Source organism: Rhinolophus hipposideros, assembly GCF_964194185.1.
Source record: "Rhinolophus hipposideros genome assembly, chromosome: 20".
NCBI classification, from domain to species: Eukaryota; Metazoa; Chordata; class Mammalia; order Chiroptera; family Rhinolophidae; genus Rhinolophus; species Rhinolophus hipposideros.
The window spans coordinates 31,012,679-31,032,419 of NC_138066.1; the positions used below are offsets into that span (position 1 = coordinate 31,012,679).

Below are 19,741 nucleotides of genomic sequence, written 5' to 3' on the forward strand. Positions count from 1 at the left end.
GGAATATTTTAGGAGGGAAAAATGTAATCACAGTCTTTCTCCCAGGCAGCTAGGTTAGAACTCCTTAATCTGACATTCTGAAGGATCCTAATACTAATAGCTCCGATTTTAGATAAAAGCATTAAGCTTGCCCCAAAGCATCAAATTGGGGTCTCTAAAATATCTGATCTGCCATACCCAATAGAAATGCCAGTCCAACCCACTTGCTAGAACAGTCTCACGAGAGAGCAGTGTTCTGGTGCAGATCCTAATGGCCTATGGGGCCTACTTGAAGAAAAGAAAAATTCAGTTATAATAAACCAAAGCCTTGGAAGAGAATTTCTAAGTGCAATAAGACTCTGCATTTGTTTATAAAATCCAAACTAAAAGAATCACTCCAAAAATGATCTGAAATGAGAATGATGGAATATATATCCATTTTCCAGGTATAACCCATTTTCCTTTCAAAGTAAGGAGAACTTGAAACCATATTATTGTTTGCTATATTCTCTTTTCACTACTATAGTCTCAAAATCAATTCACATGCCTCCTTTTCTTTATCCCAAATTTCATTTTATTTTGAAAGCAGGCCTTCACGAGGCATACAAACATGAACACAGGCTTCTATGCAGCATTCACTCCCAACACCAGGGAGCAAGGAATGGGGGCTGTGGTTTACAGCCCAGGTTCCCAGCTCTTCAGTTCTCCCTGAAGAGCCACTTGTCACCCGTATCTTCCAGCAACAGTGCAATTAGATTTTGTCTGTTCCTGCTTTATAGCCAAATACATTGAGTGCAGTAAAGGACCTGGACAGAGCAAACTTTTGGATATCTTTGTGGTTAACATCCTAATGTTAGCTTATAGCTACAGGGAAAGAAACATCTTTTTTTAAAAAAATCATTTAAATCTAATGGAGTGAATAGCAAATTGTCAATCAACAAAAGTTAATCTAAACACAAGGTTTCAAGAAAGTGGCAATGGTATTGAAGTGGCTACTCTTCCTCAGTGAATTCATAATTTGTAATTGTAATTAATTAAAAATTAATAAATTGTATATAACTGTGAAAGTGAGAACGTAATAATAGCATTTTCTTCACATTTTCAAAAGAAGTTTACAGGTATTTCTGACTTTTAAACATACATAATACCTACCTGTACATCAGGGCTCTACCCTTTTCATTCCCCAACACAAAATAGCCACTTCTGGGAGAAAAATCCATGGTGTGAACAAGAGAAATGTTCTTCTTTTTAATGACTGGGAAGTTTGAAAATACCGTACAGGAAGGAAGGTGAACCTGTAGGAAATAATAAAAAGCTTTAAAGGGCAACAACTGAAAACTCATCTTTCTTAAGTTTTAGTCTTCAACCTATCTTTCTGCTGGAACAAACGTCATGATGGTAGCACACCTGAAGTCAAGTTCCATTAATGCCGCAAAATATTTGCAATGTGCTATTAACGGAGAAGGAAGGGAAGGAAGAGAAGAAAATGTCTTCTTCATGCTTTTAATGCAGCATCTAGCATCATGCTTGGGAGATTCAAATGTTTGCTGAATTAATACATGAATGAATAAACTGAAGTGAAAAGTAATGGCAACACCCATTAATGCTCTAACTGAATGACCATAGCAGAGAATACTAAAATTTGGTCCCAGGGAACAGATACTTTAAACAAGATGAAGAGCATAATTTTATACAATGGAAGCGTAGGTGAAGTCACACTAAGTATTCCAAAATCATGTTAATTTCCTTTTTACATGTTTATTTTTCAACAATGTGATATTCTTTGCCTTTTGCAATCCTTCCTCACGGAGGACAGAATCATGAAAACCTGTTTCATCACCTGAAACTGTGTTCTGATTTAGAGAGAGCCAAAAGCTCAGGTCAAGGCCATGCCTACGCGTGAGAAGGGACACAGTCGTCTTCTCCAAGAGTCTCCTTCTAGGAAAAATGAGCCCACGTCCAAGACAGGCGACACAAGTCCTCCCCCAGTTCATGGATAAATAAGACCCAAGCATCGAAGCACTTGCCTTAAGCGGACTAGGATTTTAACAGCTCTCACTTTCCAGTGTTCTCTAGCTCTTCCTCGAAATACGGCACCTTTGAGCTTAAACACAGTCATCATTCAGCTATTTACCTTGGTCGTCTGTCATCCCTCACAGTTTTACATGAGACTTTCAACCATTCGATCAAGGTGATTTTCATAGGCAAGTACTGGGTGAAACCCATTAATATATACATCTATTAAACAGGTTTCACAGTCAGTGAGTCACTTATTAGGCTCTACTCCCTCTGATATATACCAATTACCATTATTATGTCAAGAAAGTAAAATTTATAGGGAAGCCCCAAGCCATTTTCAGTTATTCTCAACTTCTCCAGAAGGCAGGTTCTGCCAGCATCATATGGCATCAATGCAAAGGCATTAGTGCTAATGAGAAGTGGTCTTACCCCACTAAAGCTAAGAAGTTCGCAGTACCCAATTTGATCTTTTCAACTTCTTAAATACCACTCTATACAGGTTCCTTGAAAAATTTAAGTATATAAATATTTTTAAAAGTACTTAGTATTTTAGGAGAGAAGCCACAATACAGACACTGCAAAAGGTATTTACAATTACTTTGGGAATTTACAATTACATGAAGTTTTTACAATGGCTTGGTTTCTTAATTGTGTTTTGCTTAGATTATTGTAAGTTTGAAACTTCCAAGCATGCACCAAATTTGAACAGTCACATGATCCAAGGCATCATGGGAGCAGACCATCAGGAAATAAACATTAGCTGCCAGTGCCAAAAACAGAACACCTTACTTTTGTTGCTACCCTGTATGTAACCTGATACTGTGCTCTAACATTTCTTTATGGCCCTTGTATTAAAAGATATAATTGAACAATTAATTAAGAAAAAGCCTGACAAGAACCTACCTTCTTTACCTCAGAAAGTTCCCTTTATCTCCAACACCATCTCTGTCATTACATTTAAGGGTCCAGATATCAAAGCTCAGTCATCCTTAATTTAATGGATAGGAAGTTCCACAACTTTCTACTTCATTCAAGATTATAGATGTAATAACAATTTAACTTCTGGGTCTCTTACTGGTGCAATGGTTTAGATTGATATTCACTGCATTGTGCTGGGATAACAGAACTGTTTGGATCATTATAAGAGATTGCATTTAATGAAACTAACACTGTTTCACTGAGGCATTCTGAAGCTGCTATGCCTGGCTTCTTTCCATTAGATATTATGGTTGACTACCATTTAAAATATGGGATTTGGCTGTTACTAATGAGTTCCTTGTGTGATTTTGCCACAATAAAAAACCATAAATGCTGCCATGATCACTGAAGCAAACTAGGCAGAACTAACTACTAGGCGTCTTGCAGAATAAATTACGTCAACATGAGATAGATCCCATAGTTTTATCAAACAGTTTACTACCATTAAAATGATAAAAGGTTAATATGTATTAGCACACCACTCCCATTAGAGGAGTGGAAATTTTAAAGCTGACGTGAATTGGAATCTTCTCGTTTATCAAACGATTCATTCAACCTAGAGGCAATAAAACAATGCTATATTTTTCAAACTCTACTTCCAGCAGAATGCTTTTTCCCCTCAAAACAAACAAACAAAACCTTATGCAGAATGTCAATACAGACCAGTTAACAGAGTGGAGCTGCTCTACGTGGTACAGGTGGGAGCTGCTCTATGTGGTACAGCCTCCTCCTTGACCTACTAGCCATCTGAAGTCCTGCACACATCCTAGTGCTCTGAGAAATGCGACTGGGAAACCATTAACATGCTAGAAAGAATATGGAATCTAGAAGCACAGTTCTGCCTGTACTAGCTTTTCACTTTGGGTAAGTTAATCAATCTCCCGAGGATTGCTATTTGGCTGAAAAATTTTTGTGGACGTCTTTGTAAATCTCTGTAAACTATACACTATTACACAAAGCTGATGAAGCATGTGAGAGTCTTAGCTGAGTGAGCAAGATAAAAATAATAGTCTCTGGAAAGTGCTTACAATCTGGTAGCATACACATAATAATAGCACGGTGCAACACTGCTTTTCAAATTTCTATGCCATCTGCATACCTGGTGCCCAGAGCAAATAACTGTTAGATGAAGGAAGAAACTGGTTCTGCTTGAAGGGAACGAAACTTCACAGAGGTACAGTGACATTTAAGCTGGGCTCTGAGGTTGGGCACAAAAAAGGCTGCTATCCTTAGAAAGGCCTATTGGCAAGGGTAGCCCTTAGATGGTGTCTAGGAACTTGACTGGCAAACAGTTCCCTATACTGATTTGAAACTTTCCCTAAATGGTCAAGGATGGCTCACTGTGCCTAAATCCTTTGTACAATGTGGTCTATGCTAAACACCTGCCTTTACTTCTGGGAGCCTAGAATTTTGGTACATGTTAGGCAGAGGGTACCTACTTGGTCAACTCCAATAAAAGCACTGGCACTGAGTCTCTCATGAGCTTCCCTAGTAGAAAACACTTAACACATGTTATCACATCTCATTCTGGATGAAGTAAACGTGTCCTGTGACTCTACCAGAAGACTCTAAGAAGCCTGCATCTAGTGTCCTCCAGACTTCGCACCACACTGATTTTGCTTTGTACCCTCTCCCTGTAGTAACTCTTAGCCATGAGTACAACCGTGTACTGAGTCCTGTGAGTCCTAGGAGATCACCAAACTCGGGAGAGTTCCTGGGGACTCCTGGCACAGAGGTATATTCACAAGTACTATCTAGTTATTTAAATTGCAGTCTTTTTACACAATTTATTTTCAAGTTCAATGTATTTTCAAAATCTAAGAATTGACTCCACTCCATTAAGACAACAGGCCTTAAAATAGTAGATGAGGGGAGAAAAACACGGTAGAGGAAAGAAGTGTTCACCTTAAACATATTCCTTAATATATGTGCTGAAAGAAAGAAACCTCTGAAAATGAAGAACACTTAAGAAACATTAGAAATGACATAATACAAATTTGGTGGCTACCATGCATCATTTCTGCGACCACACCCAAAAGCTACAATACTAGTAATTTCTACATCAAAAGAAGCTACTCTTTTAAAAATAATCCAACACTCTCCTTTCCTGTTATTTTTCCATGTCTTCAACTTAAATTTTAAAATTATCAGTGATAAAAGGGAAAGAGAAAGAAGTATTACCAATCTGACTGCTTCTTTCATTTTTTCTGAAGCAACAGCCAAGATTTCTGTAGTAGAATTAAAGGTCAGAGAAGTAACACCTGTAACCAAGTTCATGATAGCTTTTATCGGCTTTGGGTTTGTTTCTTGGAGACAAGAATCTTGATTGTATATGTTTACCACTCCACAATTAGAACTGCAAAGAGAAAAGGGAATACACAGATTAAAAGGGCTGTCACAACCGAAGTGAATACAGATTTAAGCCCACCAACTGCTATTTGCAGGAATCGCACATATTGTGTACATACAAAGGGACCAGCAGCGGCTGGAGAGTTCATTCCATGGCAAAAGCTAGACACATTCTATTAGTTCTCCTGCATCTTGCTGAACTCTTTGTTAACTCTGAGAATTTTTCAATTGTGAGTCTAGATAGAAAATCCAAACAACACAGAATCTCCATTATTCATTCTTTTAATAAACATTTACTGAATGTCAACTCTACTTAACAGTTTAAGTGCCTGGGACATAAAGGTTTATGGCCAAGTTAGCATTCTAATGTGTGAATGAGAGCTGTCCTTCCCCCATTTAGATGTCCTCCTTTCTTTTTTTATTCTAATTATATTTGTGAAAACTTCCAAAACAGTGCTGAACAACAGCGGTAAACGCAGGCATCTTAGTTTTGCTCTACTGGGAACATCTACAGTCAAGAGTTATGAAGGTGATCATCTACTCCAAATTTACTGAAACATTTACCAGCAATGAATTATACCCAATGCTCATAAAAAGGAAATCCTAATGATCTTATCATTAACAGAATCATCCAGACAAGAACTTTCAGTAAACGTTTTTGACCTCAATGTTCAGACCACCTGCTGTTATGGACATCATTTATAAGAAACAGGAATGAAGTACTTGTAATTCATAGAAATGTAATTAGCAAATGCAATATGAACCTGAAAGATACGAGCGTCCTCCTTTTCCTCCACACTATGACAAGTCCACTCTTCTGGCTGCTCAGGTCGGGAGCCTGAAAATGTCACTGCTTCTTCTCCCAACCCAATTCTCTAAGCAGTTACGACATCCGTTACGAACATCGCTGGCCCATCTCCCCTGTTCCCATTCTCACTGCCCTAATGAGGGCCCTTATTACCTAATACCTGCCTGGATTACTGCAATGACTTCCAGGCTGGTCTCCTCTGTTGCCCCTCTAAAGGCTGCCATGAGAATTACCTACTTCAAAACTGTGAAATTCATGTATGATGATTCTCCTTTACTTAAAAACCCGGGGGCAGCAAGATGGCTCAGTTGGTTAGAGCGCGAGCTCTGAACAATGGTTGCCGGTTCGATTCCCACATGGGTCAGTGACCTGCGCCTTCCACAACTAGATTGAAAACGACTTGACTTGGAGCTGAGCTGTACCCTCCACAACTAAATTGAGGACAACAAGCTACCCCTGAGCTGCAGGAGGGGCAGCCTGATGGCTCAGTTGGTTAGAGCGTGGGCTCTCAACAAGGTTGCCGTTTCAATTCCCGCATGGGATAGTGGGCTGTGCCCCCAGCAACTAAAGACTGAAAATGGCTACTGGACTTGGAGCTGAGCTGTGCCCTTTACAACTAGACTGAAGGACAACGACTTAGAGCTGATGGGCCCTGGAGAAACACACTGTCCCCCAATATTACCCAATAAAAAATAAATAAAATTAAAATTAAAATTAAAGTCCTAGAATTAAAAACCAAAACCAAAACGCTTGATGGTTTCTCTTTCCACTCAATATAATGTCCATACTCTGTGACATAGCATAAAAGACCTCTACAAGTGGTCCCCTGCCTGCTGCCCTTTAGTCTAACGCGCTTAGGAGTCATCCCATCTGTACTCCATTCAGAAAACAAACCTGAATTCTCTTACCCTTTCCACTATCTGCAATGCCTTTCTCTGAATCCTACCTGACCCTCAAACTGCCCAGCTCAAGTGCCAATATCTCCAAAAAAACTTTTCCAGATGTTCAGTTATAACAGCCTTCACCATTCCTTATACTCTTAAAAACACCATCTCAACTGCAGCCCTTATGATGACTTGCCTGGTAAATAAATAGAGATAAACACACAAATGTCCTCACCTCACCATGGGATCATGAACTATAAGATGGTGATGAGGCACTGTTCTTCTATCTCACAATCCCCAGCTCAATGCTCAATAAATGTTTTTTATGAATGAGAAAACCAGAGCAAAACACATCATTGAATAAAACAGGTTTTTCTTGCATTATAAACATGTATGTCCTGAAGATTCTCTAGATGAAGTAAAAACCCATTTTATATGTTTAATGGGAGAACTAAACATTAAGGATTATTAATCCCAGGCCCTAAATCATAATGAAGTTTACTTTCCTATGGCCCTGAAATATCCAGTCTTCTTTTATAATAACATCCCAATATTCGGGCAGAAGACAGAACTGGGAACCAGACAATCTGAGTTCCAGATCCAACTCTACCAATTACCAGTTTAACGAGTAACAACCAATAAACAAAACTTAAATTACCTAACAGACCTCAGTTTCCTTATCAATAAAATGATTTCAGTTGTATCTTATAGAATGCTTCAGAGCATCAATTCCCCGTCTATTAAATAAAGGGTTGTCCAGAACAATTTCCCAAACATGTTCTAACACTGATGCCTGAATCAATGTGAAAACTTTCTAAAAATAAATACCAATCCTTGGATTAAATAAAGCCATAAAAACGATAATGTAAACGCAAAGAGCTCTTTACAACATTCTTAGCTCTCTCATTTCCCTATCAGAGAACTATAAATAGAAACGCATCCACTTTGTCAGACACTGAATAAGAAGAGTTAACAAATACTAACAGATGAGTTTTGAAATCAAAGGAAGAGTTAATTCCCAGCAGTAGAGGACAAGATAAGAGTTTCACATCAGTTCTAAAAGAGGGAAGGGGGAGGGAAGGAGGAAGTGGAAAGGAGAGAGCCAACGCCAGCCAGCCAGCCAGCCAGCCAGGTGGGTTCAGGTTCCCCGGCCTCTGGCTCTTGCACAACCATCAACTATTCCCCACCTACCTGATAAAATCAGACAGTCCTTTAACAAGCCTTAAGGCCTTCCTTTACAAGTTTAACAATAAAAATCTAATAATGTTCTTTGACCAAGCACATCAGAATTCAATTACACTGAAAAGCAATTAAAATCAAATGAGTTTAAACTACTAATATTAAAGTTTTTCCTTTTGGGCCCTTCAAAAGGGATTAATAAAAGTGATACTGATACAAAAAAAGAGGCAAAGATGAGAAAAAGACTAATCTCACAAATCCAAGTGAAGGTCATTTTTGTGGTTATTCTTGCACCAGAGAAGCAAAATCAGTTCAGCTTAAAATTAGCTACAATTGGTTTCCCTTCATTTGAAAGGAAGCTTACTCACAGAAGTTCTGCTAATTACAACTTGCTGCCAAAGCGCACACTGCTCTGGCAAATGCAGGGTTCATCTGAGGCCTCCCTCCCTACAGGTTCGGCATATGACTACAGTAACACAGGAAAGGGAGGGGCCTTATCCAGGGCACCCCAATACCAAGTTACCTGCCAATGTCCTACTGCCTATGGCAGACCGCGTGACACTGGCCTGGTCTCCACACTCCACAGCCTGATTCTATTTTCCTTTCCTCCTAGGCCCCAAAGGTATTAGCCAACCAATTTTCAAATGTGTTAGGGACATCTACAAGCAATTTCCCCAATTTCCATCTCGAGGGAGGGAGTTAAATGGAGAATGGTGTTTAAAAAAAAAAAAAAATGACTATATACGTGTGGGTTTAAAAAAAAAGAGAATGGTGAGTGTGCTGTGCTTCTGGAAAGCAAGACCCACTTAGCCTCCCACCCAGGGAGGATCTGAAATCTCTTTACAGATCAATTATGTTTAGTCTAAGAAAGTCATAAAAATCCACTTCTGGAAGTTCTAAAATTACAGGTGCTGATTAGTGGTTTAGCAGGTAAGATAGTTTAGAACAGGGGTGTCCAAACTTTTTCAAGGGTTTTCACCAAGGGCCATATGCGGTAAAATACACAAACAGCCGGGCCACTCACTCGAGGTGAAGTACGTTATGCCTCACCTGGTTTATTTAAGTAAATTAAATATATTTTTGGAACTTGCTGCAGGCCAATTAACAATGAATTGCAGACCGCAGTTGGCCCACAGGCCGCAGTTTTGACACCCCTGGTTTAGAAATACATGTGTGGGGACAGAGCCAGGGGTGCAGTTTCCAGGCTCTGGGCCTCACGTAGACAGGGCTGGCTCAGGTAGTAAATGGCCATCAACTGTGATTGCATAGCCATCAGATGTGGCTAGTTGGCCGTCAGCTGTAACCGGTGACCCACTGGCCACTAATACAACTGCCATGGCTACGCTAGCAGAAAATGGGGGCTAGCAAGAAGATGGTGGCTGAGCTAGCAAGCGCGAATTGCAGTTAGCAAGGGAGTCGGTCGGTTAGCAGAGAAGCGGACAACAGGTCGCACGTCGTGTGAATCCAGCCTTCAGTGAGACTATAGTGGTATGACTCCCCTTTTTGGGGAGTGTTCCTTTTTGGCCTAGCCACATCCTGCATTCTTATGTGGGGAGCGGGAGCTGAGACCCCACAGTCTGCCCCGCACAACAACATGTAAGTATCTAATGCCTCCTTCTCCAACCCTGCATCTTCAGAATGAAGCAGGGAATGAAGCTATCTTTTCCTCAGTGTAATAACCATTTTTTCCAGGGGTAACACAATACAGTGTTCTCGATAATATTTTCAAAATGTCTATAATACTAGCAAACAGTATTTCCTAGGAATGTGTTTTTGGTTGTATTATACCACCCAGCCAGATGAAGGCAAAAATGCTTTAAGTATCTTTAAGACTTAAACCCAACTTACCTTATTCTATTTCCTCATCGATGGCAAGTAGCTAAAATAGTAATAGGAAAACTTGATATGATCAAATGGATGTTTCAAATATAAGAAAAGATACAATGATGTAAGGCAGTTGAGTAGTTTCTTTGCTAAAGAGCTGATATGATAATCCACCATTAATATTATTAAACATTGCATTAAGGCGATAAAATATAAAGGACCTGAGTTTACCGATTTCCTATTACTGAACAGTTTATAAACAGAACTACTTAAGCACCATCTAATATGTTCAGTTCTCTCATATTTTCTCATTAGCACAATGTGATGAAAAATTAAAAGAACCTCTCTTTACTTACCCACAAGCCACGTACTGTCCATTCCTAGATGTGGCAATGCTCAATCCATATAAACTGCCTTCATCGACAAATCTGTTCAGACACTTTCTAGAGTTCACATCCCAAACATAAACTTCCCCATCCGCTGAAAGAAGGAGCCAAAAAGGGGTTTGGTTAATTTTGCTTAAAACTGGAAAGGCAAGCAGATCATCTAGAAAGCAAGTCCATCAAATGGTCATGAGTTGATGATGACTTAGGCAAGAGGCAATGATGAACCCGCAAGGAAACAAGAAGAAAAAACGGGTAAAGTTGAAAAGATAAAAGGTAAGTTCTTTCCTCAGCTCTCCTATCTCAAAATGGTTTTTGCTAAAGGGCTGATAAGCCACCATTAATATTATTTAACATTGCATTGAGATGATAAAATGTAAAGGACCTGGGTGTATGTAACAATATGATGCCCCTCACATAAACTACTCCTTTCAAAAAAAGAAAAGGAGGAGCAAAGAGGATGGGAGAGAGCAACAAGCAAAATATAGGCAGGCAGCCGCTAACTTACCAAGGCCCAATTTTTGATTATTCTATTCCTGCTTTGAGGACTTTTCTTATGGTAAATTTGACCTCCACCACAGTGACCACATTTGTAAATATTTTACATCTACATCCAATTCATATACCAAATTTCAGTACCTCTGCTGACCTCTTCTCCACCTCTTCTCCCCCACTCTGACTCTCCCAGGATCCAAGGGCCATTTCATCAGGAACATTACTCTGAACCAATATTTATTCCTTGCCTCTCAGAAAACCTAGCATAACATAGGCAATACAGATGCTGCTGCTCTTGTGTTAGTTGATTATAAAATATAAATGTTAAGTAACTCAACTTTGTGAAATTTTGATTCTAGGTCAAAATGAAAACAAAAATTAAATAAAAGTTAATGCTAAAGTTAATCCTTTTTTTAAAGTTTTTAAGTTTTTAAAACTTAAAAATATATATATAATATATATACATATACATATTATATATATATATATATATATATATATATATATACACACACATGCTGTATTATCAAATGCTCCTTGCTGAGGTAAAATAAAAACTTCGCTAAAAAGCCCTGCATAGATTGCATAGTGGTTCTCACCAGCAGAACCACTCTAATGCCTCCCACTGTCAAACAGCATGGGCTACACTGAGACTGAGAAGCCCCCAAAATCCTTTAGGAAGGGGAACAAGAGTCAAAGATGACACAGGACATTTGGATAGGCAGAAGAGCAGGAAAGCACGAGATAAGAGACCCATCCCCATCAGGGATGACAAAGAGTTGGTCCACAGTACTACAGAAATGTCAGTGAGAATGAAATCTAAATTGTTTTCAGTCAATAATGAAAAAAATTCCAAATATTATCCAAGTCAAAAGGGGCTAAAAGAAAAGGAGTGATGATTCTAAGCAACTTTCAAAAAGAAAGTCTTAGAATGAATCATCTTTTTAAGTAAGCATTTTCTTTCCATCTTTTCCCCAGACACGTTAGCCCTTCACTATTATTAGTTCATAAATAAGACCAATGGCAACCAAAAATGCATTCTAAACACAAAACTGATTTTCTTACTAAAACAAGACAGTCTAAAATCAAACAGTTTTTGGTTAAATTTGAAATGTAAACACATTCAAAGCTTCAAAGAAGCCTCAGATCATCCCGTCATTAACTTACCCGAAGAGGCGAATACTTTCTTACTATCTGAAGAGAACGTGGACGCTGCAATCCTTCCATTGATTTTCATGCTACTAATCAATTCTCTAGTCTAAAAGAATCATAAATATTACTTATCAAATGGTTAGGAGGTGCACAGAAAAATCACACTGTGTAGAAAACAATCTACTAGTTCTCTATTTTGTAGCACCTAACTTGGTTTTGTTTTTCCCTATACTCAGTTCTCCCCCAACTGCCCACAACTTCTCCCCAAGTCCTCCTGTGCTCCTCTACCTGAGATATAGATGTAAGGACACGAGTTATGGTACACCGGTATCTTATTCTACAAGAACAAGCAATAACTACTAATGTTTCACCTTCATTGACAACAAATGAAAATATCCAGCAACACCATTTATTAGCAAGAAGGACCCATCTGGGGAGACTTCAAAGCTCCTCACTATCTTCTCTTTCAAACCTAAAAAAGGAAGATGAAACAATTAAATAAAGACTAATATGGTTTTCAATAAAGCTATCTTTCATTGACAATTCAATTTTTGACCTTTTAAAGTATCTAAGTGCCTCAAATTAAATAAAACCTAGGCTCAAGCATAGAATAAGTCTGCACTAATTAATAATATAACACCACGTCTTATATTAATTTTTGCTCCAAGAGACGCATTAGAGCTGATGGTCCAGCTAGGTCTTATTTTCGGGGAAACACGGTACTAAACATCCCATGATGAATGGGGGTCTAATCCTCAACACAAGGCATCAGTGTATTCAAGAGTTAATTAGCTTCTCAAGATGTCACTCATGTAATCAAGTCACATGAGCTAGGTATATATAAACCAGAGTCAATATACTTATTTATAAAGGGACACACCCCTTTTCTGGGCCTAAAAGGCTCATACTGACTATGCCGAAGACTCCTGATAACAGATTGCTTAAAGAGTCAAGTTACTCATTAAAAAGTTACCTACTAGAAAGGATACATAAAGAATGAGTGTTAACTGGCTCCCTCCAGGGAAGAGAAGTAGGTGGCCAGGGAGACGGAGCAGAAGAGACTTTTCACTACCTTTACATTTTTAAGCAATGGATTTTTGCACCATGTGAACAGACTGCCTAGTCAAAAAGAAATTGTGTTTTTTTTAAATTTTAAGTTGCTAAGTTAAAATATTAATCAGAGAAAAGGAATTTAGAAAAATCTAGTGAAGAGCCCTTGTTCCCCTACAGGAAAATACAGGCTGAGGCTCCTACAGACCATCTCTATCCTATTAACAACAGTCTTTGTCTAGACCAGGGGTGTCCAAACTTTTTTCAATGTTTTTCACCAAGGGCCATATGTGGTAAAATACACAAACAGCCAGGTCACTCATTCGAGGTGAAGTACGTATTGCCTCACCTGGTTTATTTAAGTAAACTAAATACATTTTTGGAATTTGCTGCGGGCCAATAAAAAATGGATCGCGGGCCGCAGTTGGCCCGCGGGCCACAGTTTGGACACCCCTGGTCTAGATGGTCCACTACTACAAACTGGGCCTCCCACGCTAGCCCTGCTCCCAGGGATGACACCTAGGTCCCTTGATTGGAATCAATACACATTATTTCCAGTCACTGGGGTTGCTTCTGCCGATGACCAGTCTCCTTCACATTGGCTCTATTCCTATGAAGTAATTTTCTTAAGAATTTCCAAATGCTGAAAAAACTTTAGCATTTAGCATACTACTGACTGCAATATATAGACAAAGCTCCAAAAAATTAGGAAAACAGTGTTACAGGGAGACTAGTTCTGGCACAGTGTGAGGCAACAGCTGGAAACCCCTGCAGACCTAATTGTAATGACACAGTAAGAGGTAGTGTGAATGAGAGATGACTAACAACTACTCCACTCGAAGCACATGGTTAGGAACCACTGCAACCCTGGCAGGACCCACTGCACAGGCATCAACACAGCAACACTGAGCCAGGTTCCCTCAGCCTGTGCGGGACCAGGGTGAACACACACCCAGGGTGGCAGCAACAGAGGCAGAGTGCCAGAGGACACATCACACAGTCTGCTGCTGTGTACCTGCAGGTGGCTGGAAGACATTTTGCATTTAGCCTGAGTAATTCTGTTGTTTTGGGGCAATTCAGGAGAGGGGTTGTCTTCAAGAAGGAACTATTAGAATTCCAACAAATAAGGACAGGTAGTTGCTTTAGCAATGAATTGGAAAAATACAAAAGATAACTATTTTCCTCCAAAGCTTACAATGTACTATTAGTTATATGTACCCATGTAGCATTTTGCTTCTAACCTCACAGAAATTACCGATAAGAAATGTTAGTATCAGTATTATAATGGCTTTTTACGATTACTGGACCTTTCAAAATAGAAGCCAGATAAAATTTTTAATATGGCCAAGGGAAAGAAATTATAATGCTCTAAAGATGTCAGATATAAATCTTTTTATAGATTTATGAGTAAGTTTTAGGAGACAATTGGTAAGAAAAGGAATGTCCAATTTAATTAGAACAGAGCCAAATTCCACAGTACAAGTGGATGATTGTGATCAGATTATATGCCATGCCCAACAATGGCAGCAGTTAACATTTACTGAGCATTTACCATGGGGCAGGTCCTAAGTTAGGAGCTTTAAAACATTATCTCTTTTGACATTTATGGCTGACTTTACAGAAAGAAAAAAACTGAAGCTCAGGGATTACCTTACTATAATGCCTATAATCAAAATGGATGCTTGACCAAGTGATTTGATTCCCAAATGGTCAAATTCTAGAGTTCGAACTGTGGTTTTTAACCTTTTTTGTGCCAGGCGCCCTTTGGCATTTTGGTGAAGCATATGATCCTCTTCTCACACTAATGGTGTTCCAAACATCCATAACTGAAGGAAATGCTGAATTTCAGTTAGAGGTTAGTCAAAATAAAGACGTAATGTTTTTTCCCATCCAACTTCATAGGCCCCTGAATTCTATCCAGAGAATTCTGAGAGTCCATGGACCCCACATTATGAACCCCAACAAATTAATGGAACAAATGCATTATTTGCATCAATTCTCTAGTCTTCATGTTTTAAATTTGCATACATATAAGGGCTTGCATATCCTAACTAGTTGGCAATTTTCTCCCCTTATTCTAATGTCTTTAATTAATTTCTTGAGTTACTAATAGTGTTTTATAATGATGAGAGACTGAGAATAGTGTTCAATAGCATACTACCACAAAAATAAATATATTTATCATTACTATTATTATCAGTATTATTACCAAGCTATGCTTACTGAGGAAAGAAGAGAAAGGAAAATACTGAGGCAAAGAGAAATGCTATGTCTGTCTCAGAAGAAGCCGGTGAACAGATACACATTCCAGCACACCTGCAGATCCACAGTAAACATCACTAACTGTATCTTGACCCACCCCTGGTTTATTTTCTCCAAGATGCCAGGAAGAACCAAAGCCCATTCCTTTTGATTAGTGGAATGATATGTAAAAATAATGATTACATAATGTTTTCTATTTCAATAAAGAAGATGGTTTAAGGCTTTTCAGCTCGAAATAAGGTCCATGGAGCATCAGCATGACCTGAGAGCTTGTTAGAAATGCAGAATCAGTCCCCACCTCAGACCTAGGGAATTAGAATCTGCATTTTAACAAGATCCCAGGTGATTCACGTGCACATAAACATCTGACAAGCACTTTTTTAAAGCCTGATTACATCCACTAAGAACCTACTTGGAAAGGATCACTAAAGGTGACAAGGAATACAGGAAAGGGAAAATTGGAAACACTGAAAATGAACATCGTAAGTATTTCTAAAAGTGGCCTTATTCACTTTCAACCACTAGCAGAAAAGTCTGTACAGAGCTACCCTGTCCTTCATAGCCCCCCACATACATAGTTTAACAGAGAAACTGCCTGTGAGTTGCTGCATATGCCAACGCTTCACACAGGATTTATAATGTTAACCCAGCCAACCTCATTTACAAGGCCTTTGGTTCCCAAAGGATTCATGAAGGTGTCACTACATTTTGTGGTGACGGGGTAGGGAAATACAAGGGAAGAATGGGTATGGCAGAAGAAACAAAAATTTCTAACCAATAAAATGTTTATTTTTTAAGTAGTTCATTCTTTAAAATACATTACAACCTCCAAAAGCAGGGCTTTATTTCCTTTAACTGTAAACCAAAATTCTATTATAACAAACACTAGAAGAACTAGAGGATATCGAAATTTCCTAACGATCAGAGAGGTGAAATAATTTGTCCAAGGAATTGAAACTCAGGTCTTCTACCTCCCAGGCTCATGCTCTTTCTGCTACATCAATGGTTAATTTTACAGCCAAGTATTAACAACTACTTTTCTGTTCTAGATGGATATGCATTTCCAAATTAGGATTTTTCCCACAATAAGTGCTCAATACAAAGTCAGTTCACTGTTTTCAAACATTTTATCTCAACACAATGACATTTTCCAAATACTAAAACAAAAGACACTTATTTTTAATATTTCTATGGGAAGGAAAATAAGTGATTGTAAATACTATGAAATGAACTCAGCTGCAGGCTGGAGGGTTGACCAGCTATGTGTTCAACAGAAACCTTACCTCTCACTTGATGCACAGGAATTAACTTTCCAGCCAGCATATCATAGACATAAAGCACCTTGCTGTGGGTACTCGTGGCTAAAACCTCTTCTCCATTAGCACTAAAACAAGCCTTAAAGATTGGAAACTTTTCCAAATAGATGCTCTGGATTTTAGGATTTGTTTTTCCATCAACCTGTAAGGAAGTATAAAACATTCCTTTTAATTATTTCCACAGACCCTGTATGCTGGTAGCAAACACTTTTTCACTACAAGTCTTCATTGAAAAATGCGTACCTGAAATAGTGATACAGAATTATCCAGTGCAGCAACCATCACCACCTGTGCACAAGGATGGAACTGCACAGACGAGATCCGGGCAGCAGTAGGACGTTCAGCATTAGCATGCTGACAATTCTTCATCTATGGGGGAAAAAAAGCTGCAATTTTATCAGTTCAAATGGGTTAATATTATTTTCCTTAAAGCATAAGAAAAGACATTATAAAGTAGTTTATATGTAGAAGGAAGTGCACTGGAATGGTAACCAGAAGACCACAGCTCTGCTACCAACTAGCAAGTCATTTTACTATACAGGAACCCGTTTTTACCATGTTGCAAATGAGAGAATTAAATCAGTAAGGTCTTGGAGCACCAGGATATAGTCATTTCCCCAAAATACGCCTATTTGGGTTAGGAGACTGACTTGCAGGGAAATTTTACTTAAAACTCTTATGTTGGCATCTTTGCATTCATGGCACAAAATAAGAGGCACTGTGTAATCGCCCCCAGGGTTCTATGGCAGACACGAGTTGCTTATATTCTCCAGGGTACACAGTTCTTAGCTTAAAGCAGGAGTGTCCAAACTGCGGCCCGCGCGCGGCCCACAATCCATTGTTAATTGGCCCACAGCAAATTCCAAAAATATATTTAGTTTACTTAAATAAACCAGGTGAGGCAATACGTACCTCACCTCGAGTGAGTGGCCCGGCTGTTTGTGTATTTTACCGCATATGGCCCTTGGTGAAAACCGTTGGAAAAAAGTTTGGACACCCCTGGTTTAAAGCAATGATGCTCTCCTGTATCATTTGGACCATTTTCAGTTATTTCTTTGTTTTTATAGGATTTTTCCTTCTGCGTGAAAAATTCAATTATAGAGAAAACAAAGTATTACATGTATGCTTTGTTTGTAACCACTGAAGTTAAATGTTGAAGGTGACTACATTTTCAGTGGAGGTGACTTCACCCTATGAGGAGGAGCTCAATGAACTGTCTTAAGGTGGAAGAAGACAGAATCACAGTCTCCTAATGATTTACCATCACAGGGTCCCTTCCCCATCTAAATACACATGCCGCCATTTTATAATAGGGAAAATGTGTCAGAGAAATCTGTTCACTTGACAGATTGAACTGAAGCACTGTACTGAGTACACACTTGGTTACCACAGTGAACAAACTAACACGATGAGGAGTTAGAAAGCCACTGGTGTAGGCCACTTTAGACAGGATATGCGGGAAAGGCCTTTCTACGGTGTCATTTGAGCAGAAGGGTAATGAGTTGACCATTAGCAGTGCTTGAAGAACACACAGGCAGAAGGAAGAGCAAAGGTTCTGAGACAAGAAACGATTCGGCACATTCAAGAAACAGAAAGAAGGCCTGCATGGCTTGGGAGGAAATATGGGAAAAAAGGTCTGAGATGAAGTTTTAGGTAGGCAGAAGCCAGATCGTGAAGGGCAGTGAGAAGGAATTCAAGTTTTCAAAAAGCAATGAAAAGTGATACCACCTGATGCTTTCTTTTTAAAAGATCCCTTTGGCTACTACATGAAGAGTTTAGGAGAAAGTAAAGTGGAAGTGGGACTAGTGACAAAGCTACTGCAGTGTACCACGTGACAGATGGCAGCAGTATGAACTAGGGTAGGGCCAACAGAAATAAAGAGAAATGCAGAAGGAGAAACCAAATAGGATTCCTAAAAGATTTCTAGGGACAAAATTTAATCCTATTAAACATTTTTGATTAAAAAAAACAACTAGTGTAAGTATTGACCAAGGCAAAATGACAGCAAACACATTTAATCCCACAGATAAAAAAAATCCTATACTGGGAAACATACTGGATTTCAGAGGTAATTAGCTAAACAGGCCAATTTCACTGACTCTCACCTTTAAGATTCCTTTAGGAAGAGAAGTTGATGTGGATATGAAATTCCCAGTCCTTTGCAACAAATCATCTTCATCTTCTTCACTTTCATCTAAGTCAAACAAACCCACAAGGCCGATCTTTAGAATCAATGAGATGACCATTACCTACCCCAAACATGTAAAGTTCAAACTTCAAATCCCTTTCCAGCCTCCCAACCTCAACCACTTTCTTTAAGCTTCAACTGGTAAAAGTAAAACAGCAAAACAAATTTGAAGGAAAGGAACAAGATGACACAGAGCTCAGTATATATGGTTAAAATCAAAGCCTGACTCTGGAATGAAAGACGCATTCACAGAAGGTGACTGAAGGAAGATGAAATGAAGTTGAAATAAAGTCACAGCATTTAATTGAAAAAGACCTCTTTTAACTGTGGCAAAATTGGCAAATAGGGTGGCCAGCAGACCCAGCTTAACAATTCACATGCAGAAGAGCTAGAACTTTTAGTTGACTGAAAGATCAATGTCAGCAAACTATATATCAGAACTTCAAACAGAGCTAATAGGGCTGGTTTTCCTAGGAGATGACAGACCATTCTAGAAAAGACAGCTGAGAAGCTGAGCAGTTTTTAAAACACTGTTGAGGTTAAGAGGGTAAAAATCAGCACTAAAAGTCCACTGAAGTTCTTGGGGCGGAGGGGGGGGTATGGTAAACACCAGGCTTTGGATTGGGGACACAGAAGGCTACACTTTGAATGAAGGGTGAAATAAAACAATTATGAGAAAATCTTCCAGGCACTGAAAATCCAGTTTTGAATCCTCATAATCTCTCACTGGAATAAGTTCTGAGACTGCTAGTGCCCCCTGCCCCACCCCCCACCTAGGAACAAATACAGTTCACCCTTGAACAACACAGGTTTGAACTGCGCAAGTCAATTAAACAAAATCCACATATACGTGGACCCACACAGTTCAAACCTGC

General features: G+C 39.0%; 1 protein-coding gene across 2 annotated transcripts in view; it reads right to left on the bottom strand.

Moving 5' to 3' along the window:
- Nucleotides 1-19,741, bottom strand: part of UTP18 (UTP18 small subunit processome component) — a 53,242-nt gene that overhangs the window by 23,591 nt on the left and 9,910 nt on the right. For both annotated transcript variants that reach the window (XR_013991948.1, XM_081028823.1), the window contains exons 5-12: nt 18,784-18,872; nt 16,922-17,047; nt 16,646-16,820; nt 12,422-12,522; nt 12,066-12,156; nt 10,377-10,500; nt 5,158-5,332; nt 1,132-1,274 (exon numbers count right to left, since the gene is read on the bottom strand). Coding sequence is in view for 1 of the 2 variants with exons in the window: in XM_081028823.1 (XP_080884949.1) it covers nt 1,132-1,274; nt 5,158-5,332; nt 10,377-10,500; nt 12,066-12,156; nt 12,422-12,522; nt 16,646-16,820; nt 16,922-17,047; nt 18,784-18,872 (1,024 nt within the window). In the remaining variant the exon portion in view is untranslated. The remainder of the gene's footprint in view (nt 1-1,131; nt 1,275-5,157; nt 5,333-10,376; nt 10,501-12,065; nt 12,157-12,421; nt 12,523-16,645; nt 16,821-16,921; nt 17,048-18,783; nt 18,873-19,741) is intronic.